The 17881-nt window shown below is 32.4% G+C and overlaps 1 protein-coding gene across 1 annotated transcript; it reads right to left on the bottom strand.

Moving 5' to 3' along the window:
• Window positions 1–5178: 5178 nt before the first annotated feature.
• On the bottom strand, window positions 5179–11058 carry LOC147393470 (trehalose-phosphate phosphatase A-like). The gene is made up of 11 exons (XM_086456451.1): window positions 10902–11058; window positions 7247–7858; window positions 6998–7138; window positions 6713–6904; window positions 6561–6617; window positions 6349–6450; window positions 6149–6226; window positions 5946–6015; window positions 5772–5842; window positions 5599–5691; window positions 5179–5505 (listed from the first exon to the last, which is right to left on the bottom strand). Exons 2-11 carry the CDS (start codon window positions 7541–7543, stop codon window positions 5464–5466), a joined length of 1143 nt encoding a protein of 380 aa, XP_086312577.1. The 5' UTR covers window positions 7544–7858; window positions 10902–11058; the 3' UTR covers window positions 5179–5463.
• Window positions 11059–17881: the final 6823 nt, after the last annotated feature.

Below are 17881 nucleotides of genomic sequence, written 5' to 3'. Positions count from 1 at the left end.
GAAGAGAATCATTTACATTGAAAATTGTATTATTATGGACGATAAGTGATTTTTCAACCTATTGAAACTTGTGTGATTGTCAAGTCAAATAATATTTCGCTTGTCTAATATGTGGGAAAGATAAGCAAAAAAAAAAGAGTTGAATAAGTAAAAATATCCCATCCATAATGTACATAAAAATCAAAAGTGAAATGAGTTCTTCCATGTTTTATATTTTCGGATAAACTTCAAATAGGATGATAAAAGACCATGAATTAATGTTGGACACAATTAATGTTGGACACAAGTACAAGGAGTCAGACTGCAACCTAAGTAGTTACTACATACCCCCAGTTATAATTTCAGAAAAATCTTTTCAAGTAGTATAAGATCTAAGTTATTTTAAGTGTCCATAAATGCATTTATACCTTATGTCCATGGAGACACACTTACAACCACATAATTTAAACCCAAAGACTTAAATACAAATTTCTTTTTATGCTTGAGCTCTAGCTAAGTACCATGACCCACTTTAATAGTTTGCCCTTCTTCATTTAAAATGGGGATTCAGAGCTATTGTTGTGTTACTCTTTGTGATTGCTATAAAATCTTCTAAACAGGACATACACAATTAAAATTTAAAACAAGTAACATATTTGTTTAGATAAAGTTTATTTATTCTCTTTGAATTGGTCGGTTCAATTTGTCTTAAAATCTGTCTACTTTTAATGTGAACAATGTGCGCTTCAATTTGATAAGCATTCATATTTTATTGTCTTTCCATATTGGTGCATTCAACAACTTCCTCCCCAACTTGATAAGCACCATGGAAGTATTGTTGGGATTGAGGATAACAAATATGGTAGTGATCCAAACATGGTACAAGCTATGATGATGGTGTTTTAAATGCCCATGGATCGGTTGTTGGTGCATGGGTTGCTGAAGTGATTGACCTTGTTGATGAACATGAGGCGGGTTTTCCATGGGATAAGGCTGATGGATGCTGAGAAAGGGAACAGGGATGGAGTTGATGTTGAGGCTAGGTATGGGGGGCAGAACTCCACCACTTAACAACTTACAAGGTGAATTTTAGTCTATTTCTTTGTTGTTATACATATTAGATGCACCTGCATTGCAAGATGATTGCATTTGTGTAATGTTTGGATCAGTAAGGTAAGCTGTTTGTTTAATAGTGAGAACATGGTCTTTTTTTGTGTGAAAGCAATATTGATGATGACAACTTGTAAAGTATTTCAATGTTATACATATATATCTTGTTATACAAAATTGCTTATGATTTAGTAGTAATTATCAATTTGTTTTAGTATTTTATAGTATTTTTTTTATTTTTTTATTTTTGAAAAAAATAAATTGTGGTCTGGTTGAGTTTACTTTGATAAAGTTGAGAAGTGTGTAAAAACATAGAAATCATTTTTTTAAAATAAACATTGGTTCTATAACAATCGATACCTAAAGTGTCAAACTTAAGAACCGATGTCTATTGTGACTTTAGACATCGGTTAATATAACTTTATACATCGATTAAAACCCAATGTCTTAAATTCAAAACTTAAGACATCAATGCCATAGACATCCAATTTTAACCGATGTCTATTGTTTTAATCATCACTTAAAATCGATGTCTAAAGTCTTTTTTGTACTGGTGTACCTAAGTTTTCTTGAGTTTCATTTCAAACAAGTAAAGGACCGATCCATATCCACCAATGGTAGGATCACTACACTCAAAGTAGAAAAAAAAAATCTTAATCCAATTAAGACTAGGTATCCCAAACAAAGTGGACATCTTGGTGGGAAGTGATAGTTTGACATCATGAAATGTGTAGTATGATCATGAAGTAGCAATGATAATGACGATGATGTGCATGGTCCATCAAAATTGCCACCTAACACAGGGTTGCACATGCATTTAAAATGGTTAACCTTCATAATCGTAGATCAGTATTGTTTATCTTTTTTTAGGTTATTTTTAACAATGTAATTTTTGAAAAAAAGTAGAGATCGGCATTTGCCGAACGGGATTGGATTGGTGCCTAACACCTTCCAATCCCGTAACGTGATCCCCGGACCCATAATTTCTTTTTCGTAGATCAATATTGTTTATCTGTTTAGAGCCATGATTCAATTTTTAGACCATAAAACCAGGTGGTGATTCCCAAACCCCAAAAAAGCAGATCGTACACCCGGATTGAGGGCGCTTTCACTGATGAATGTTGAGAAAGGGGACAGGGATGGGGTTGATGTTGAGGCAAGGTAGGGGGGGGGGGAGGCAGAACTTCACTACTTAACAACTTACAAGGTGAATTTTAGTCTATTTCTTTGTATTTTTATTTTTCAATTTTTAATGTGAGTTTGTTGTTATACGTACAAGACGCACATGCATTGCAAGGTATGGGGGGGGGGGGGGGGGGGGGGGGGGGGGAGGCAGAAACTTCACTACTTAACAACTTACAAGGTGAATTTTAGTCTATTTCTTTGTATTTTTATTTTTCAATTTTTAATGTGAGTTTGTTGTTATAGTGAGAACATGATCTTTTTTTTGTGTGTGAAAGCAATTCTGATGTTGACAACTAGTTTTAGTATTTCATTGTTATATATATCTTGTTATACAAAATTGCTTATGATTTAGCAGTAATTGTCATTTTGTAGTATATTTTTTTGAAAAAAATAAATTGTGGTTTAGTTGAGTTTACTCTGATGCAGATGAGAAGTGTGCAAAAACATAGATTTCATTTTTTTAAATAAACATCGGTTTTGTAATAATCAATGTCTAAAGTGGCAAACTTAAGAATCGATGTCCATTATGACCTTAGACATCGGTTAATATTACTTTATACATCGATTAAAACCCAATGTCTTAAGTTCAAAACTTAAGACATCATTGCCATAGACATCCAATTTTAACCAATGTCTATTGTTTTAATCATCACTTAAAATCGACGTCTAAAGTCTTTTTGTACTAGTGTACCTAAGTTTTCTTGAGTTCCATTTCAAACAAGTAAAGGACCGATCCATATCCACCAATGGTGGGATCACTACACTCAAAGTAGAAACAAAAAATCTTGAGCCAGTTAAGACTAGATATCCCAAGCAAAGTGGACATCTTATAGGTGGGAGGTGACATCATGACAGGGTTGCACATGCACTTAAAATAGTTAACCTCCATAATCCTTTGTTACTACAACCAATGCATAGCCTAACAAACTTGAAGACTGAGTCCCAGAAACAACACTAAACAAATACCAAGCAACCAAGAAGAATGACAAAACCAAGTAATAATGTGAAAGGGTCAAAGAGACTGAAAATTTCTAACTAGGCCATGAATGAAGAATAAGATATGTGATTCTCTATGAATAGATCCTAAACTCTAAAAAATTCGAAACTAACTTGGTCATCGGAATACTTCTAAGGAGGAAGCTCATGTATGGAGGAGACGGATATATGATTCGATCAATCATGTTTGATCATATAGGAATTGAATCCCATGATGTATGATAAATATTTAAGTAATATTATATGTTTTTGTTTAACTTATATGATATGATGTATATCTATATTACTTATATATCTTATCAAATCAGATTTGATCCAATAAGGACCTGATCTATCAAGTTATCAAATCATATCCAGATCCAACCTGATTGTTAGTGGATTGATTCCGGATCAACCGTGATCCGATTCATTGACAGCTCTAGAAAGACAACTTTGGTCCTTTCCTATTAGGGAATGAGTGAAAATGTGGGTATCAGGACAATGGGTTTGAATATAGATTGGGCCTATATCTAAGACCCAAACCCAGGTAATCGGATCTAATTGGGTTCATTGGCATACTTAGAACCAAGTTGGGGGTGGGTATTTGTCACTTGACATACTATCTTTCCTATCACATAACAAACATGACCCCATTATTAGGGTTATTAGCATTTGAAAATGCCCCTAAACTATTTAAATCACTTATTTAGAAACATATTGTGAGTAAGGCTCTCAATGGCTCAACCCCGAGGGGTTGGCTCAATGGCAATTTTGGATCAATAAGCGGTTAATGCCCATAGGTTGTGAGTTCGATACCCAGTACGAGCATTAATTCCTCAGGGACTACCTGCGAGGGCGCATCCTTAGTAACCTAGTGCTCGTGATTTGCAGGAGTTGCACATGCTCCGAGACTCCTTGGACAAGACCATGGTCTATGCATTAGGAAAAGCCCATATACGGGCCCGTTTATCAAAAAAGACCCTTGATGGGTCAGGCTATGGGCCAGCCCATCTTGGTATGGACCAGGTTTGGATAGTGTAACTGGCCCCTTTATTCAATCACACATATATTCAGATAGGAGACTGATCTCTATGAGTTAAAAACTGAAGTATTTCATCCTCCATTCCCTCTCTGATAATGAGATACGTCATATATATATATATATGGGAAATATTTGGCACCCTACGTTTTACCTTAAGTTTTTCCCTACGTGTTTTGTCTTACATGGATTAGAGGTTTTGAAATGGGCTGATTTTTTATGAGGATGTCATTCTCAAAAAAAAAAAAAAAAAAAACCAGCCCATTCCGAATCTTTTAACCCATATAAGACAAAACACTTCGACTAAGACTTTTGTTAAGAGATTATATTTATTTTTCTCCACTTAAATTACCTATGCTCTCTCTATGAAGGCAAAGGCAAAGACCTTTGAAATAACACACATTACTATATTATTACAAAGTCAACTAATAATTGAAATTTCTCAACAAACGATCATCTATTTCAACATCTCCATCTTCGTTACTCTCATTTCTATAAACATGTTGTTTCTCACAATCTTAACATCATTAATTAAGATCTCCATTAGTTCCATTTTCCCATTCAACCATGGTTTTAAAACTCGGTTTCACATCTCATCTTGGACGAATTTTCCAATACGTTTGAGATGTCTCGTTCAAAAAATAAAAAAATTGAACGTGAGGTATTAAATCTCGGTCATAAAAGTGACTTGTGAGTTGGTCTTGTTCAGCTCCGATACCGAGTTAACTCGGTGATACGTCTCAGTCTTGGACGAGTTTTGAAACCATGCATTCAACACCCTTAATTAATACTACACATATATGGCAAAAACTCTTATGAACTTTGTAATACAAGCATTTTCATATTATAAATTTAAATAGGAATCACAATGGAGGAGGAACCTTGGGATCAAAATTGCAAAAAAAAAAAAAAAAAAAACATTAATACATTTGGAAATGTAGACATAATTAATTAGGTATGAGATATAGGATCACTAGCTCTTGACCAACCCCAAACAATTTAACACAACTGACATCATCCACAATGCCAATTCAAATAGTACTCTCCTTGATAAGAATGCAGCTCCCCTCCCCCACCATGATCTTTTTATTTGTTAGGAAATTCAAAACATGTATTTATAATTGCAGACCAAACATTTGTATGCCTCTCATACTACTACTCTCTTCTTCATATATTTACTTCTTCCATCTTACCAGGGCCTTGAGAAATTCCATGACCTGCAAATGTTGCAGAATATTTTCCCTCTTTGTCAAAAATAAGGTGCAAATTGCAAAATACTCGACATTTTAAAACAAAAGTGTGATTCATACCTCTGATGGATCTCTAAGAGAGTAAAAAGCATTGCTTTCTTTTGGCACCGATGACACTAAAATACCATAACCTCGATTCCCCTCCCTCAAGACCTATTATTTAAACACTAAATTTGAATAATTATGCCACTCAAAGATTAAGAACTAATCAGATCACCATTGAAGTGTGTTACCTTAAATGCGTCTTCATCCGTCCGGTCGTCTCCAACATATATTGGGAGCACATCATCACATTCACTTAGTCCTGCACCATTTTTTCGGTTTTTTAGACAAATGGTAAAATCAAATGTCACATAAATATTCATGTCTTGTTGCTTTGCACTTAGAGGACAAGCAGAGTTACTCACCAAGTGATTCGAGTAGAAACTCCACTGCTTTCCCCTTGTCCCAGTTAATAACAGGTCGGACCTCTAAAACCTTTAAACATAAAAAAACCAACCTTAAAATTAAAACAAATATCATAATTTCAACATCCACACTATGTCCCTCATAATAGAGAACGATATTGTAAAATATAAAACAAGAATCTCTGAGCTGTTATGTAAAACACCTTACGGCCATGAGTTAATCGCAGACGTGGGTAGTCTTTTAGAATATCATGAACACATTGCGCAATCGTAGTCCAATTCTGAAAGTCACACCATTAAGCCAAAAAAAAAGATTTCAGCCTGATAGCCTCACAAAACCGTCACAAATTGCAGGATTCAACATGAAGTATAATCTTTGAGTAGAGCTCAAAGCAGCTATTACCTTCTCATCTACATTACGATAATGGACAGAGACACAAAACTTATTGCTCTCAACTTTTGCACCTTTAATTCCTTTGGTATTCTCAATGAGGGATTTAAAAACCTGCACACACATATAATCAATTTAGTTATAGAGAAAAAAAAAAAAATTTAACCCATTTTGTTGTCTTGTAAGTTCCATTATATATTCTCACATAAAAGACGATTACAAACCTCATCGATCATGGGTAAAAATTCACTAGCAGGCTGGAATAAATTTACTTCCTTACCCTACATACAAGGAAGAAGATCATCAAAATAAAGAAAAACGATAAACAGTATTCCTCTAGAACTATTACCCAATAAGAAAGGATAGATGGGACTACCTGCATCACAGTACAATTTTGATCGTCATTGTCAGACACGGAGTGTCTGACTGGACCCATGATGTCCATCCCATGACTACCGGCATAATAGAGATCCGTTAGTCCTACAAACTCATATACCTTATCACGGCTTCTTCCACTAATTATTGCCGTCGGGAAACACTTTGCAACATTTGTTACCGCAGAACGCATCTAACAAAATGTTAATAGATCTCAATGAGAATACAGGGAAAGAAATAATTTCAACCCATCTTAATAACGTAAGGGCAAAAAGTAAAATCTTACAGCATTAGACATAAAGGCAAGTTCAGGGTCATCTACAATTGGTGACAGTGTCCCGTCGTAATCCAAAAACAATGCAATCCTCTTTCCCTTGGCGTAGCTTGTGATTTGCTCAAAAGATGTAAGTGCGGACGGATACTTGAGCTGCACAAAGGGAAAAGGAAACTTATAACTAATTCCAAATAAGTTATTCATGGATAGATAACAGTCCACCGAAAAATTAACAAAGAAAAAATAAATAGAGCAATTTACCATCCAAGAACGGTAAACAACATGGCTATCATCCGAAGAAACCTCGACGTTGGAATCCTTGGTCAGCTTTTTGTGAGATGGTGAGGACGATTGCATGGCATCTAGCCAACTGCCAGACCGCACATCATCGAGTTTGCCTACGGGCTTCTTTCTAGGCATTGTTAAGTACAGACCAGAAGAGAACGTTGATCCCAGTGGCAAGCAAGGCAATAGACCCGTATGAATACCTAATCTTGACTGACTTATCGGTGCAGGATCAGTGAGAACAGGGGCAGCATTATTCGATTTCAAATCCATCAAATCCAGATTAATTTGCTAGGTTTATAAACCTTTAATTAGAATGTATAGAATTCAACTAATAGATGATAAATGTAGTCCAAGATAATGAATTGCAAAATTCACAACCCAATCACAGATGATCGCTTCCAAATTGCAGATATTATTTACCCAACCCTTTTATCTATGAAAAACCACCTCTTCAAAGTTTTCTTGTCACTGCTATTGTGAGAGCAGTCCATCAAATACAGGTTTCCTGAGACATTCTTAATGCAACCAAGCTTGAAAAAGAACTAATATGTCACTCTCACAAATCCAGCCAAATGTTCCAACCTTCTGCATTAATCAAGAAAAGAAAAGATGTTTATTATTACAATATCTACAAAAACTGGATTTTTTGCAGATATAAGATGATTGGTACTGGTTTCTTAGTCCCATATATAAAGTAATTAGTTATAACTTCCCTTAAAGAACTCCAAATGCAGACACCATATGAATGAGATTTTCATAATATAAGCTACATAACGATGATCATACAGAAAATTGTGAACAATGGGAGGGAATGCATTAAACCACCTATCAGAATCAAGAATTCATCGTCATTCAGCAACTAACATTAACGTACCAATTCGCATATTATAGCTGATATAGTTTCTGAAAGAAAAGAAAGGAACTACTAAAAATTTCAGAGCACAATGCCCATTGAGATTATTTTCAAAATTTTGGTACTCCACACTCTTCAAACCAAATAAAATGACTTAATCTACATAATAAAGCAGTCAAAGCGATACTGGCAGACGCCCTGTTCCACATGATGCTGGACGGATTTCTATCCAATCCTCCTCTATATGCACCATAAGAACACCATGTTTTAATCTCAGACTTGGTGTATTGGAGCAGAATTGATGCAAGTATTAAGCTCTAACCAAGCCTCGATTTATGAGCTTGAGAATTGTGAGCCCATCCTACGAAATGAAAAGTATTAAAGTGCCAACTGTGAACAGTCCACAAGGTGAAAGGTCTTCCAACAAACAACCATGTACAGTGACACAGTCAACAATGCTCACAACTAACAATACCGCGCTTCTTTCCATGAAGAAATTTTTTAAATTTGAGAAAAAATAAATCATGCTCTATGGAGGAACCTCAACAAAGAAAAGATCTCAAACAACTTAGTTGTGAAGTACAAAGAAAACATTGCCAAAGGAAATACAAGGTTCAAATTTTCACCAAAACCAGAAACTATGCAGGATAAAATCGTCCATGAGTGTAATAAGTAATATTGTACATCAAATAACGCCCATGGTTTCAAGTGCTGTACTCAAAGTCCAGATTGACCTTGAAATCGAGTCTACTTAGCCGATTCAGATCCAAGTCAATGCATGGAAAAAGGCTGAGTTAAGCTCGAGTCAGGCCAAGTTACATTATATAACACTTCGTATGCAATCAAATCAAAGATGGGTCACAACCGAGTTAGGCTGAGTCAACCAAAGTTAACTCAGAATCAATGGAGAGATGAAAACTTAATAACTCTCACATACAACAACTAAGATTTAAAAAAAAAAAGCTAAATACTTATTTAAAAAAATAGAAAAAATATAAAGATAAATATTAAAAACTAAGCATTTCATACAACACCACGCAAAATAGTGTTGCAGCTTGTCTAACATGAAAAATCCAACTTCAGCTTTAAAACACTCAACCCAGGCCTAAGCTGCCTAACCAAACAAATGAAGAGTCAGTTAAGAAAACAGGTGCAATTGAAACAAGAAAACGAATCAAAGAAACTAAACACAAGATGCAATTACACAAAGAAACACAGAGATTTTACGTGGTTCCCTCTAGATTGAGGTACGTCCACAGATCACACCGATTCCACTATGAAGAAAAAATCACAATTATAGATTACACCTTTTCACCAAAAAAAAGAAAAAAAAAAAAAAAACGAGAAATATAAATACCCAAGAAACCTAACTAGGGTTTTACATAATATTAGTGAAATTACGAAAATACCCTTGAAAATTTTGTTGTTGACTTGTACTATCAGGCTCCACAAACCACAACAAAGTCACCCTACCCTTAAATCCTCGAGATTCACCTCATAAATCAGGCAAACAAAGGTTTACTCATGTCCATCGAAAATCATTTTCCCAAATAACCAGGCCTATTTTGCATTATGGACAGGAAGAGAAATATGAAGAAATTTACAATCCAAGTATAGTAGATATTTTTTTTTTATTGTAAAAAATTAATAATAATATGGAATCAATAGTACTTGAAACAACAAAAAATGACCAATTATGGCCAAAAATATATATGAAATAATGCTCAACTATGAAGACTGGCCCCACTGAAATTTATACCAGAGGACTTCAAAGTCTACAGATCCCCCAACCACACAATGTTGCTAGCAATATATTACACATGTACAACCCCAAATTGGGGGCCAACATCCAAGCATGGGGAGTAATTAAGCACCTGGATCTGATTCTGGTATACATTTTAAGAGATGGAAACAAAAATACAAAAAATAAATATAATCAAATAATAATAATAATAAAATTATTCAGAAGCATTTTGATTCCCCCTTCAGAGATATCTGTTTTATTTTTGAAGGTTGGACCAATAAAATATTAATTACAATAACACTTGGCCTTTTCTTATTGTAATTTACAGTAACAGACAGAACATATACTTTATAACAAAAAAAAAAAGAAAAAAAAAGGACAAATTACCAAAATGGAACACGAAAAGTGAAATTTTCTCAAAACGGTGCTCTAAAAACACCCAAGCACTTAACTTTAGCCAATAAAAAATGGAAATAAACACCTAATTACCTAACTTTAAGCTCTAAAAATATTGTCGGCAGCATTTGCACACATTGATTAAAAAAAAGACTCATCACAAGCGTAAACAATTTAATCTCTCAAAAAAAAAAAACAAAAAAAAAACTATAAATTAAATATACGAAAGAGGTGAGAACAATAATCTAGATCTCAAGATCCAATCCCATGTAAATTCCCAATTTCAAAAGGGAAATTCTAGCGTTCGAACAGCAATGCGTAACTCACCATACCAACGACGATTATCAATTAACAACAGAAGCGCCAATTATTCAACGAGATTTTAAAATAATAATAATAATAACAATTGGACATCCTTAATCTTCAGATAATCGAAGAAGATCATAACGAGCCTGATTAAACTATTAAAGCTCAAACCAGGAGCCCTACTTTCACGGATTAAGATCGAAATACGAACAGATCTTTGAAATGTGGATTTTAAGATCGAAAACTTGGAACCAAAACCATAGATTATGATCATTCGAGGCAATATAAAGAGAAAATATCAAAAAACGAAGCTCCAGAGAGAGAGTCACCTTCAAAGAAGAGAAGCTGCAGAAACCCTAGAAATCGCAAAGAGAGAAGAAGAAGAAGAGACGCAGAAGCGTATTTGGAACGAGAGAGAGAGAGAGAGAGGAGAAGAGAAAAAAATGAGGAGAGATTTGGGTAGTTATAGAGTTTGAATGGCGAGGAGAGTTGCCATACAAAGAAACTAACTCGTTTGTTAAATCGGGAAAACCGAACACCCCAAATTTATAAAATCTTACATTTTAATATTATAAATTAATAACAGAAACAACGAAATAACGACATATTGTATAGCGGTTGATATGACCAGTTACCTATTTATACTTGCCAGCTCATTAAGCCTATTTAAAAAAATCATAAATGCCAGCTATTCGGTTTGGTTTGCAGAGCTTTATTTGAAGAGTTTTCTAACCGGACTCAAAAGCACCCTCAGGCATTGATTTAAAACTCGGTTTTGCGTCTCGTCTCGTCTCGTCTCGTCCATGCTAGATATTGAGTCATCTCGAATGAATTTTTCAATACGTTTGAGACATCTTGTTTAAAATTTTGAAAAATGAACATTGAATTTTAAATCTCGTCCAAAAAAGTGATTTGTCTGTCCATCTCTTCCATACCTGATATCGAGACGACTCGAACGAATTTTGAAACCTTGCACTCTAATGATGTGACCGTGTACATAGAATCATATACTTTTTTATATCTCGAGGAAAAAGTCTAGTTTTGCGCTCACTGCAAGTCAGTTGACTATCTTTTTTAGTCAGGTCAGCATTTTTATTATTAGACGTATTAAAAGTTACTTTTGACTCTTACTCACAAATACATTAGGATTACAGTTAGGCTATCGTAATTAACTTAATAAGATTTCAAATCTTACTAAAGATCATTGGGCCTCAGTGGATTATCAAATTGGCAAACCAACACCATAATCCTATAGATTTTATCAAAAAATTTAGATTCAAAATAAATTTAAAAAATAAAAATTAGTCTGATCCAAGTTGTTGAAATGAATAGCCATCGAATTCACAAATCTAAAATTAAATTTCAATGATGAGAAATATTTAAAAAAAAAAAAAAAATCAAAGTTCTTAAAATTTTATCCTCTACAATCATGTAACGTCAAATCGTGTTATTGGATGCCACTAGGTGACGCAATTAGGAAATTTCCTTAGTAAGGAACGTGTTTCTCTAGGGGTTAAAGGTATCAATGAGTACCTACTTTTTTTTTATCCATTGTATCCTAGCTAATTAGTCAATTTTGGAATTATCAATGAACCTAATTATTTTTCAATTCAATCTTAGGTAGTCAACTTAAGGACCCATTAAAAATTGGGTCTCCGAAGGAGACATAACAAATTTTCAAAGGATACCTGACAGTGAATATTTTCTTTTACTAGAAATTTATTTATAATAAAATTAAGTATTCAATGAAATATAGCTTACTAAGTTGTTTAAAGTTTGCGAGTGTTGACACAATGAAATGGGCTCAAAACTCATATCCATTAACTTATTTTTAATCACTAATTCATTTTCTACGAAAAATTACATTTGGACTAAAATTAGTGCATCAATAGAATGTGGCAACTTTATTTTTTTTATTTTTTATTTTTTTGTTTTATGCAAAACAAAATTATGGGTAAGTTGAACTTGGGCCCATGGCCTCAGAGTTGCTTTGCAATGTGTCAAATCAATTGTGCTATGGAGAAGCCCTACACAAATTATTCGTTTATATTTATTATTTCATCTCGATGTCAACTACAAACAAGGACTTTAATCCTAAATTTTTTTTTTTTTAATTTTCTTTCCAAAAAAAGATTGATTTATTTGAAGAATCCATTATAGATAACTTTTTATCAACTATCAAAGGAGGAATTACCTATTAATTTTTAATTTAAAAATATTATTTTCTTGTCAAATACCCTAGAAGTATCAAATGGGTAATATTATTTCATTAACTCTTGAGTATTTGTCAAATTGAACCAACATCAACCTGTTGACACCAATTTGGGGTTCCTATGTATCTAAAAAAATGATAAGAAATTAAATTTTCTAAGAAAAAATGCAGTTGCATGATAGCACTATATATTTAAAAAAGTAGGAAAATTATTAATTAATTAATTAATAATTATGAAAAAATAATTTTTACAAATTTATTAAAAAGTAATAAATCGACGGTTCGATTGTCGATTTTCACTATAATGGTCAAATTTATGCTCCAACGATTATAAAAAAATCCAACTATAAATAATCACATTCATACTTTCTAATTTCTCTTACAAGAAATTCTATTAATTAGTCTCACTATTTCTTACTCTCTAATTTCTCTTAATTATTGGGATATATTTTTAATTTTTTGTAAGAAAAATTTATATTTTTTAAATGATCATTATTTTTAATATATATTTTATTTATATTTTTAACAATATAATAAATTTTAAAAAAAAAAATTATTTATATTCTTAATTATTATAAATATTATTTTTAATATTTATATTTTTAATAATAAAATAAATTTTAAAAAAAATTGAGAATATAACATAATTCTTACTTTACTCGTTTTTTTGTGGAAATGAGAGTAATGAATGAGGTCCTTTTGTCGACATGAGAGTGACTGAGGGGGGATTATGACTATTTTGTATAGAACGAAAATCAACACTTTAACCGTCAACTTTCATTAAAATAAGTGGTTGAGTAAGTTAGTATAAAAATCAACGGTCAAGTCGTCTCTTTTAATAGTCAAAAGAGTATTTATTATTATTTAAATAATATTTATTTATTAAATAATGCCCATTTCTCTCTTTAAAAAAACAAAAAAAAACACACACACACACACACACAGCATTTGTATGTCTAATTAAAAAAAAAAAAACTTACTTGGCCTATAGTGTTGAACATATTGTACTCTCACGCCTCAGCTCCAGATGCAACCCCACAACCCATACGTGTCGACCACATCTTAGGCACGAGAGTCACGACACATGAGCTCGTATAAAACGTGACTAGGACCAAGCGTCCGTACGGGCCCATCACATAAGGGTGGACTCATTTCTCCTCTCGCGTCGCTATCATACAAAGCTGGCGTTAATAGTAGACGATAAAAAAAAAAATTTTAATTGCTGAATAATTGTGGCTGATACGGATCCACGTGGCACATTTGTGGGCCTTAGTGTCACGTGCGGAGATTGGTCCATGGGAGCCCGTAAAGCGGTCCCGCTTTTTATTCTAGTTTGGTGTCATCGAAACTCGTGCGGCGGGGTTCACATGGTCCCATCTGAGTTGGCAACACGACTTTACTCGTTCAACGTGGACCCCACAAAGCTAAATGTAAAAAAAAAATAAACGACTTAGATTTCCTTTAAAGGTTGGAAACTGTAGGGCCCACGTAGGCTTTGGATCCTACATAGATCTTTTCGTCCTCCACTTTTATTTATTTTGTTTTTTTATTTATTTTGGCTCTTTTCTAGTTTCTAGACTCTGACGTTGAAACTATTAGTCAAATTATTGATATTAATAATTAATTAGCACGTTAAACTTGAACATTAATTTAAGGGTATGTTTCATTGCACATGAAAAATAGGGTGGAAAATCAATTTTTATGAAAAATGATATTTTTCATGTGTTTGAATGCATTTTTTTGTTAAAATTACTTTTTCATCCCAATTAAAAAGTCCACCAAAACACGATTTTCACTTTTCCACTTATATGGATGGAAAAGTGAAATCAATCCATATGTTTCATTTATAAAATATCATCTTCTTCTTCACTACCACCACCACCACCACGTTCTCCCCTCTTCTTCTTCTTCATCTTCCCTTATCTCCACGTTTGAAATGTAAGAATCGCAATAACTCACAATGTCAAATCATAATCAGAATATTATACAATAACTACATTATGCCTCTCGTATATAAATGATTAAAATTTTCATCCAAATCAATGGTTTGCTTGTCAATTCATGTCTTAAGTTTCTAGAACTTCAATAATATCAAGTGTATGCTTAGGGTTGTCAAAATTTTCCCAACTTCTCTCTAAGTTTTCGCCTTATTGATCATGTGGTTTTCACTAACAAACATTTCGATGATCAAATTTTGAAATTCATAGAGTTTTAATCCTAATCCTATTTTTTTTAATATTATTTTTCGTTGTAGACTTCTTATTTAAAGTTTTCTGAAGTATCTAGTTATATCATTTGAATAATAATGAATGTATTTGAAAAAATATAAACGCAGCTCCAATATAAATAAATTAAGAGAATATCTTGGATGGTTTGAGCATATTCAATAAAGATTGATTACAACTCCAAATTTAATTTTGGGTTAAGGTTCTATTGTTGCTATTACTCTTGCTATTATTGTTGTTGTTGTATTATGTTTTGATGGTCAATCCGTAAATTGTAATTTTCTTCTTCTGCTTGTATTTCTCTTCTCTACATTTTTTTAGCTTTTTTTTCTTTCTATTATCTGAGGATTAACTTAACCTTCTGAAAAACTGATACTTTTTTCTCTTACTTTCATTTTAAATGTCTTAAATGGTACTCAATAATTTATAATTGTCCAAAATTTATAAATTAAAATTCTTTTGTTTGTACCTCTGTTCCCTTCACCCTGTTATCTTCTTTTTCTTCTACTATTTGATGATTAACTTAACCTCCCAAAATGGTTGTACATTTTTCTTTTGCATTCATTTTTAAATTTCTTATCGAACTTGTTAAAAAAGAAGAAGAAATGATCACTTTCTTCTAATATTAAAAAAAAAACCCTACAAGGTGACAGATGATCTATCTATATATAATATGGAATCATGATTACCTATTTAAATCCTAATGACATTGGAATGATGTCATTAGTTATTTAAACTATTCAAATTATAATTTTTCATTATTTATGTGTAAACTTATGTATATCGCCATAAAAGCAAAAATCAGCAATTTTTTGAAAAAGTTGCATTTGAAACACGACTAGCATCCTTGACAATTAAAACGATAAAAGAAATGACTTTTTCATTCGCAGCAAAAGTTGTTGTTTTTTCGACTGTTCCTGTCCCTTGCCACCCACCTAACTTTTTCCTGTTCATTCCATAGGGACAAAAATTTTAACATTCTCTCCCTTTTTTTTTTTTTAAATGTGGGATTTGATACATAATAGAATTTGATAATTCATAAATATAAAAAATATGGGATTTGATGATAATAACTTGGTTTTATGAATTTTCATTATTTATATATATATTTTATAACTTCAATTTTTTTCTCATGATTTTTTTCTTATTTTTTTCGAAGTTTTCCCTTGCCAATTTAAACCCGTACTCCAACTTTGTGATCATGGTCACCACCTTATATTTTTCTTCTACTATTTGATATATATATATATATATATATATTTACTCTAATATGAACCAAGATTATTCAAAATATGATGACTTTGAAACTGCATACTGAAAGCCAAAACATATATTTTTTTATTGTTTATTCATGCATGTCATGCGTGTTCATATTTCTTTTTGCCTATTTGTAACAACTGGTACCTAATAAGATGTCTAAAGCAATTAAAATTACAGTGTTATTTTCGAAACATCAAACCTAAAATGTCAAAACATTTAGTAATAGGAAAATGCTAGAATGACACCAACGAAGACACAAAGGTTTAAAAAATGATGTGGTGGCGCGCACATAACTGTAGATGCTTTTTACTCGTATCTCGCGGAAAATCATCTACGGTGTTGTGCGCGACACCACATCATTTTGTCACCTTTGTGTCTCCGTTTGTGTCGCCCCAGCACAACCCATGGTAATATATTTTTGAAATTAGGTCCCATGAGAGATACTTATTTTTATAATGAAAGTCAAATCATAATTAAGCATTGTTTATTTGTACGAGTCATGCATGTTTTTTTTATCACATTTATTTGTAACAACTAATACCTAATAATGTCATTGTCTAAAGTGACAAACATTGTTTTCGAAACATCAAATCTAAAAGGCCAAAACATTAGATAATATAGTGTTTAAATTAAGTCTCATGAGAGAGACTTATTTTTATAATCACATCAATATAATAAACCACCCTTACCTAATTATCGACCACGATGACAAAAAAGATGTTAATGTTATATTAAATGCAATTTATATAGGGTGGAGTTCTTTGGACAAAATCCTAAACATCATTCTAGAAAAAGTATTTTGTCTTATATGAGTTAAAAATTTCATAATGAGCTGAATTTTTGTGAGGATGATCTCTATGATGAGAAAATCATCATCACAAAAAATCAGCAAATTCTAAAATTTCTAACCCTAGTTTATAAGATGAAGAATTGTGAACCATCAATTTTTATCATTAGTTTGTAACTACTTTTCATCGGATTAAAAGCTTTAGAATTGGCTGAGTTTTTGTGAGGATGATCTATTGACTATATAGACCATCTTCACAAAAATCATTTCATTCTGAAACTTTTTAGTCATATAAGACAAAACTTTGTCTAGAATATTTATTAGGATTTTTTCAAAGAACGCTACCCATATATATATATATATATAACTTTACATCTTAGTTGTTATTAATCGAAAGAAACATTAATATTTATATATAAAAATATTTTATTAATTGGAAGGAGAAGTTAAAAAAATGTTGAGGCAACTTATTAGAGGACATGCTCCGCTAACAAAGCACCACAACTTGATCCAACACCTCAACAATTGACCACTATAAAATCCAACATTTTACATAATTATGGAATCCCATTTAAAAATAAATTAATAACTTCTAACATGAAATTAAAGGAATTGTGTGAAGAATATGTCACATGCGCTAAGGAAACACAGCTTGCTTTATTTGATATTAGGCTTGGTGGGCTTACCCAATTTAATGTATATAAATAAAAAATATTACATTCCATTTAAGTAATAAAATTAAGTTTGGTTAAGATGTAAGATTGTTTGATAAGTTGGAAACCCACCCTACATTGGAATTTCAAACCTATTTAGGGTTTTTTGGAA

The sequence above is a fragment of the Akebia trifoliata genome, chromosome 10 (assembly GCF_017979445.1).
Source record: "Akebia trifoliata isolate Shusen 1 chromosome 10, ASM1797944v1, whole genome shotgun sequence".
Lineage (NCBI taxonomy): Eukaryota > Viridiplantae > Streptophyta > Magnoliopsida > Ranunculales > Lardizabalaceae > Akebia > Akebia trifoliata.
Note: the sequence above shows the minus strand (reverse complement) of the source record. Positions and strands in the feature narration are given on the sequence as shown.

Excerpts from the sequence above, each read along its gene's own strand:
- LOC147393470 (XM_086456451.1), bottom strand. The coding sequence starts at position 7,543 with ATGGATTTGAAATCGAATAATGCTGCCCCTGTTCTCACTGATCCTGCA. Across the intron at positions 6,618-6,712 it reads AAAATTGTACTGTGATGCAG|GGTAAGGAAGTAAATTTATT; the intron begins GTAGTCCCATCT and ends CCTTGTATGTAG. Across the intron at positions 6,451-6,560 it reads TTTTACCCATGATCGATGAG|GTTTTTAAATCCCTCATTGA; the intron begins GTTTGTAATCGT and ends ATGTGTGTGCAG.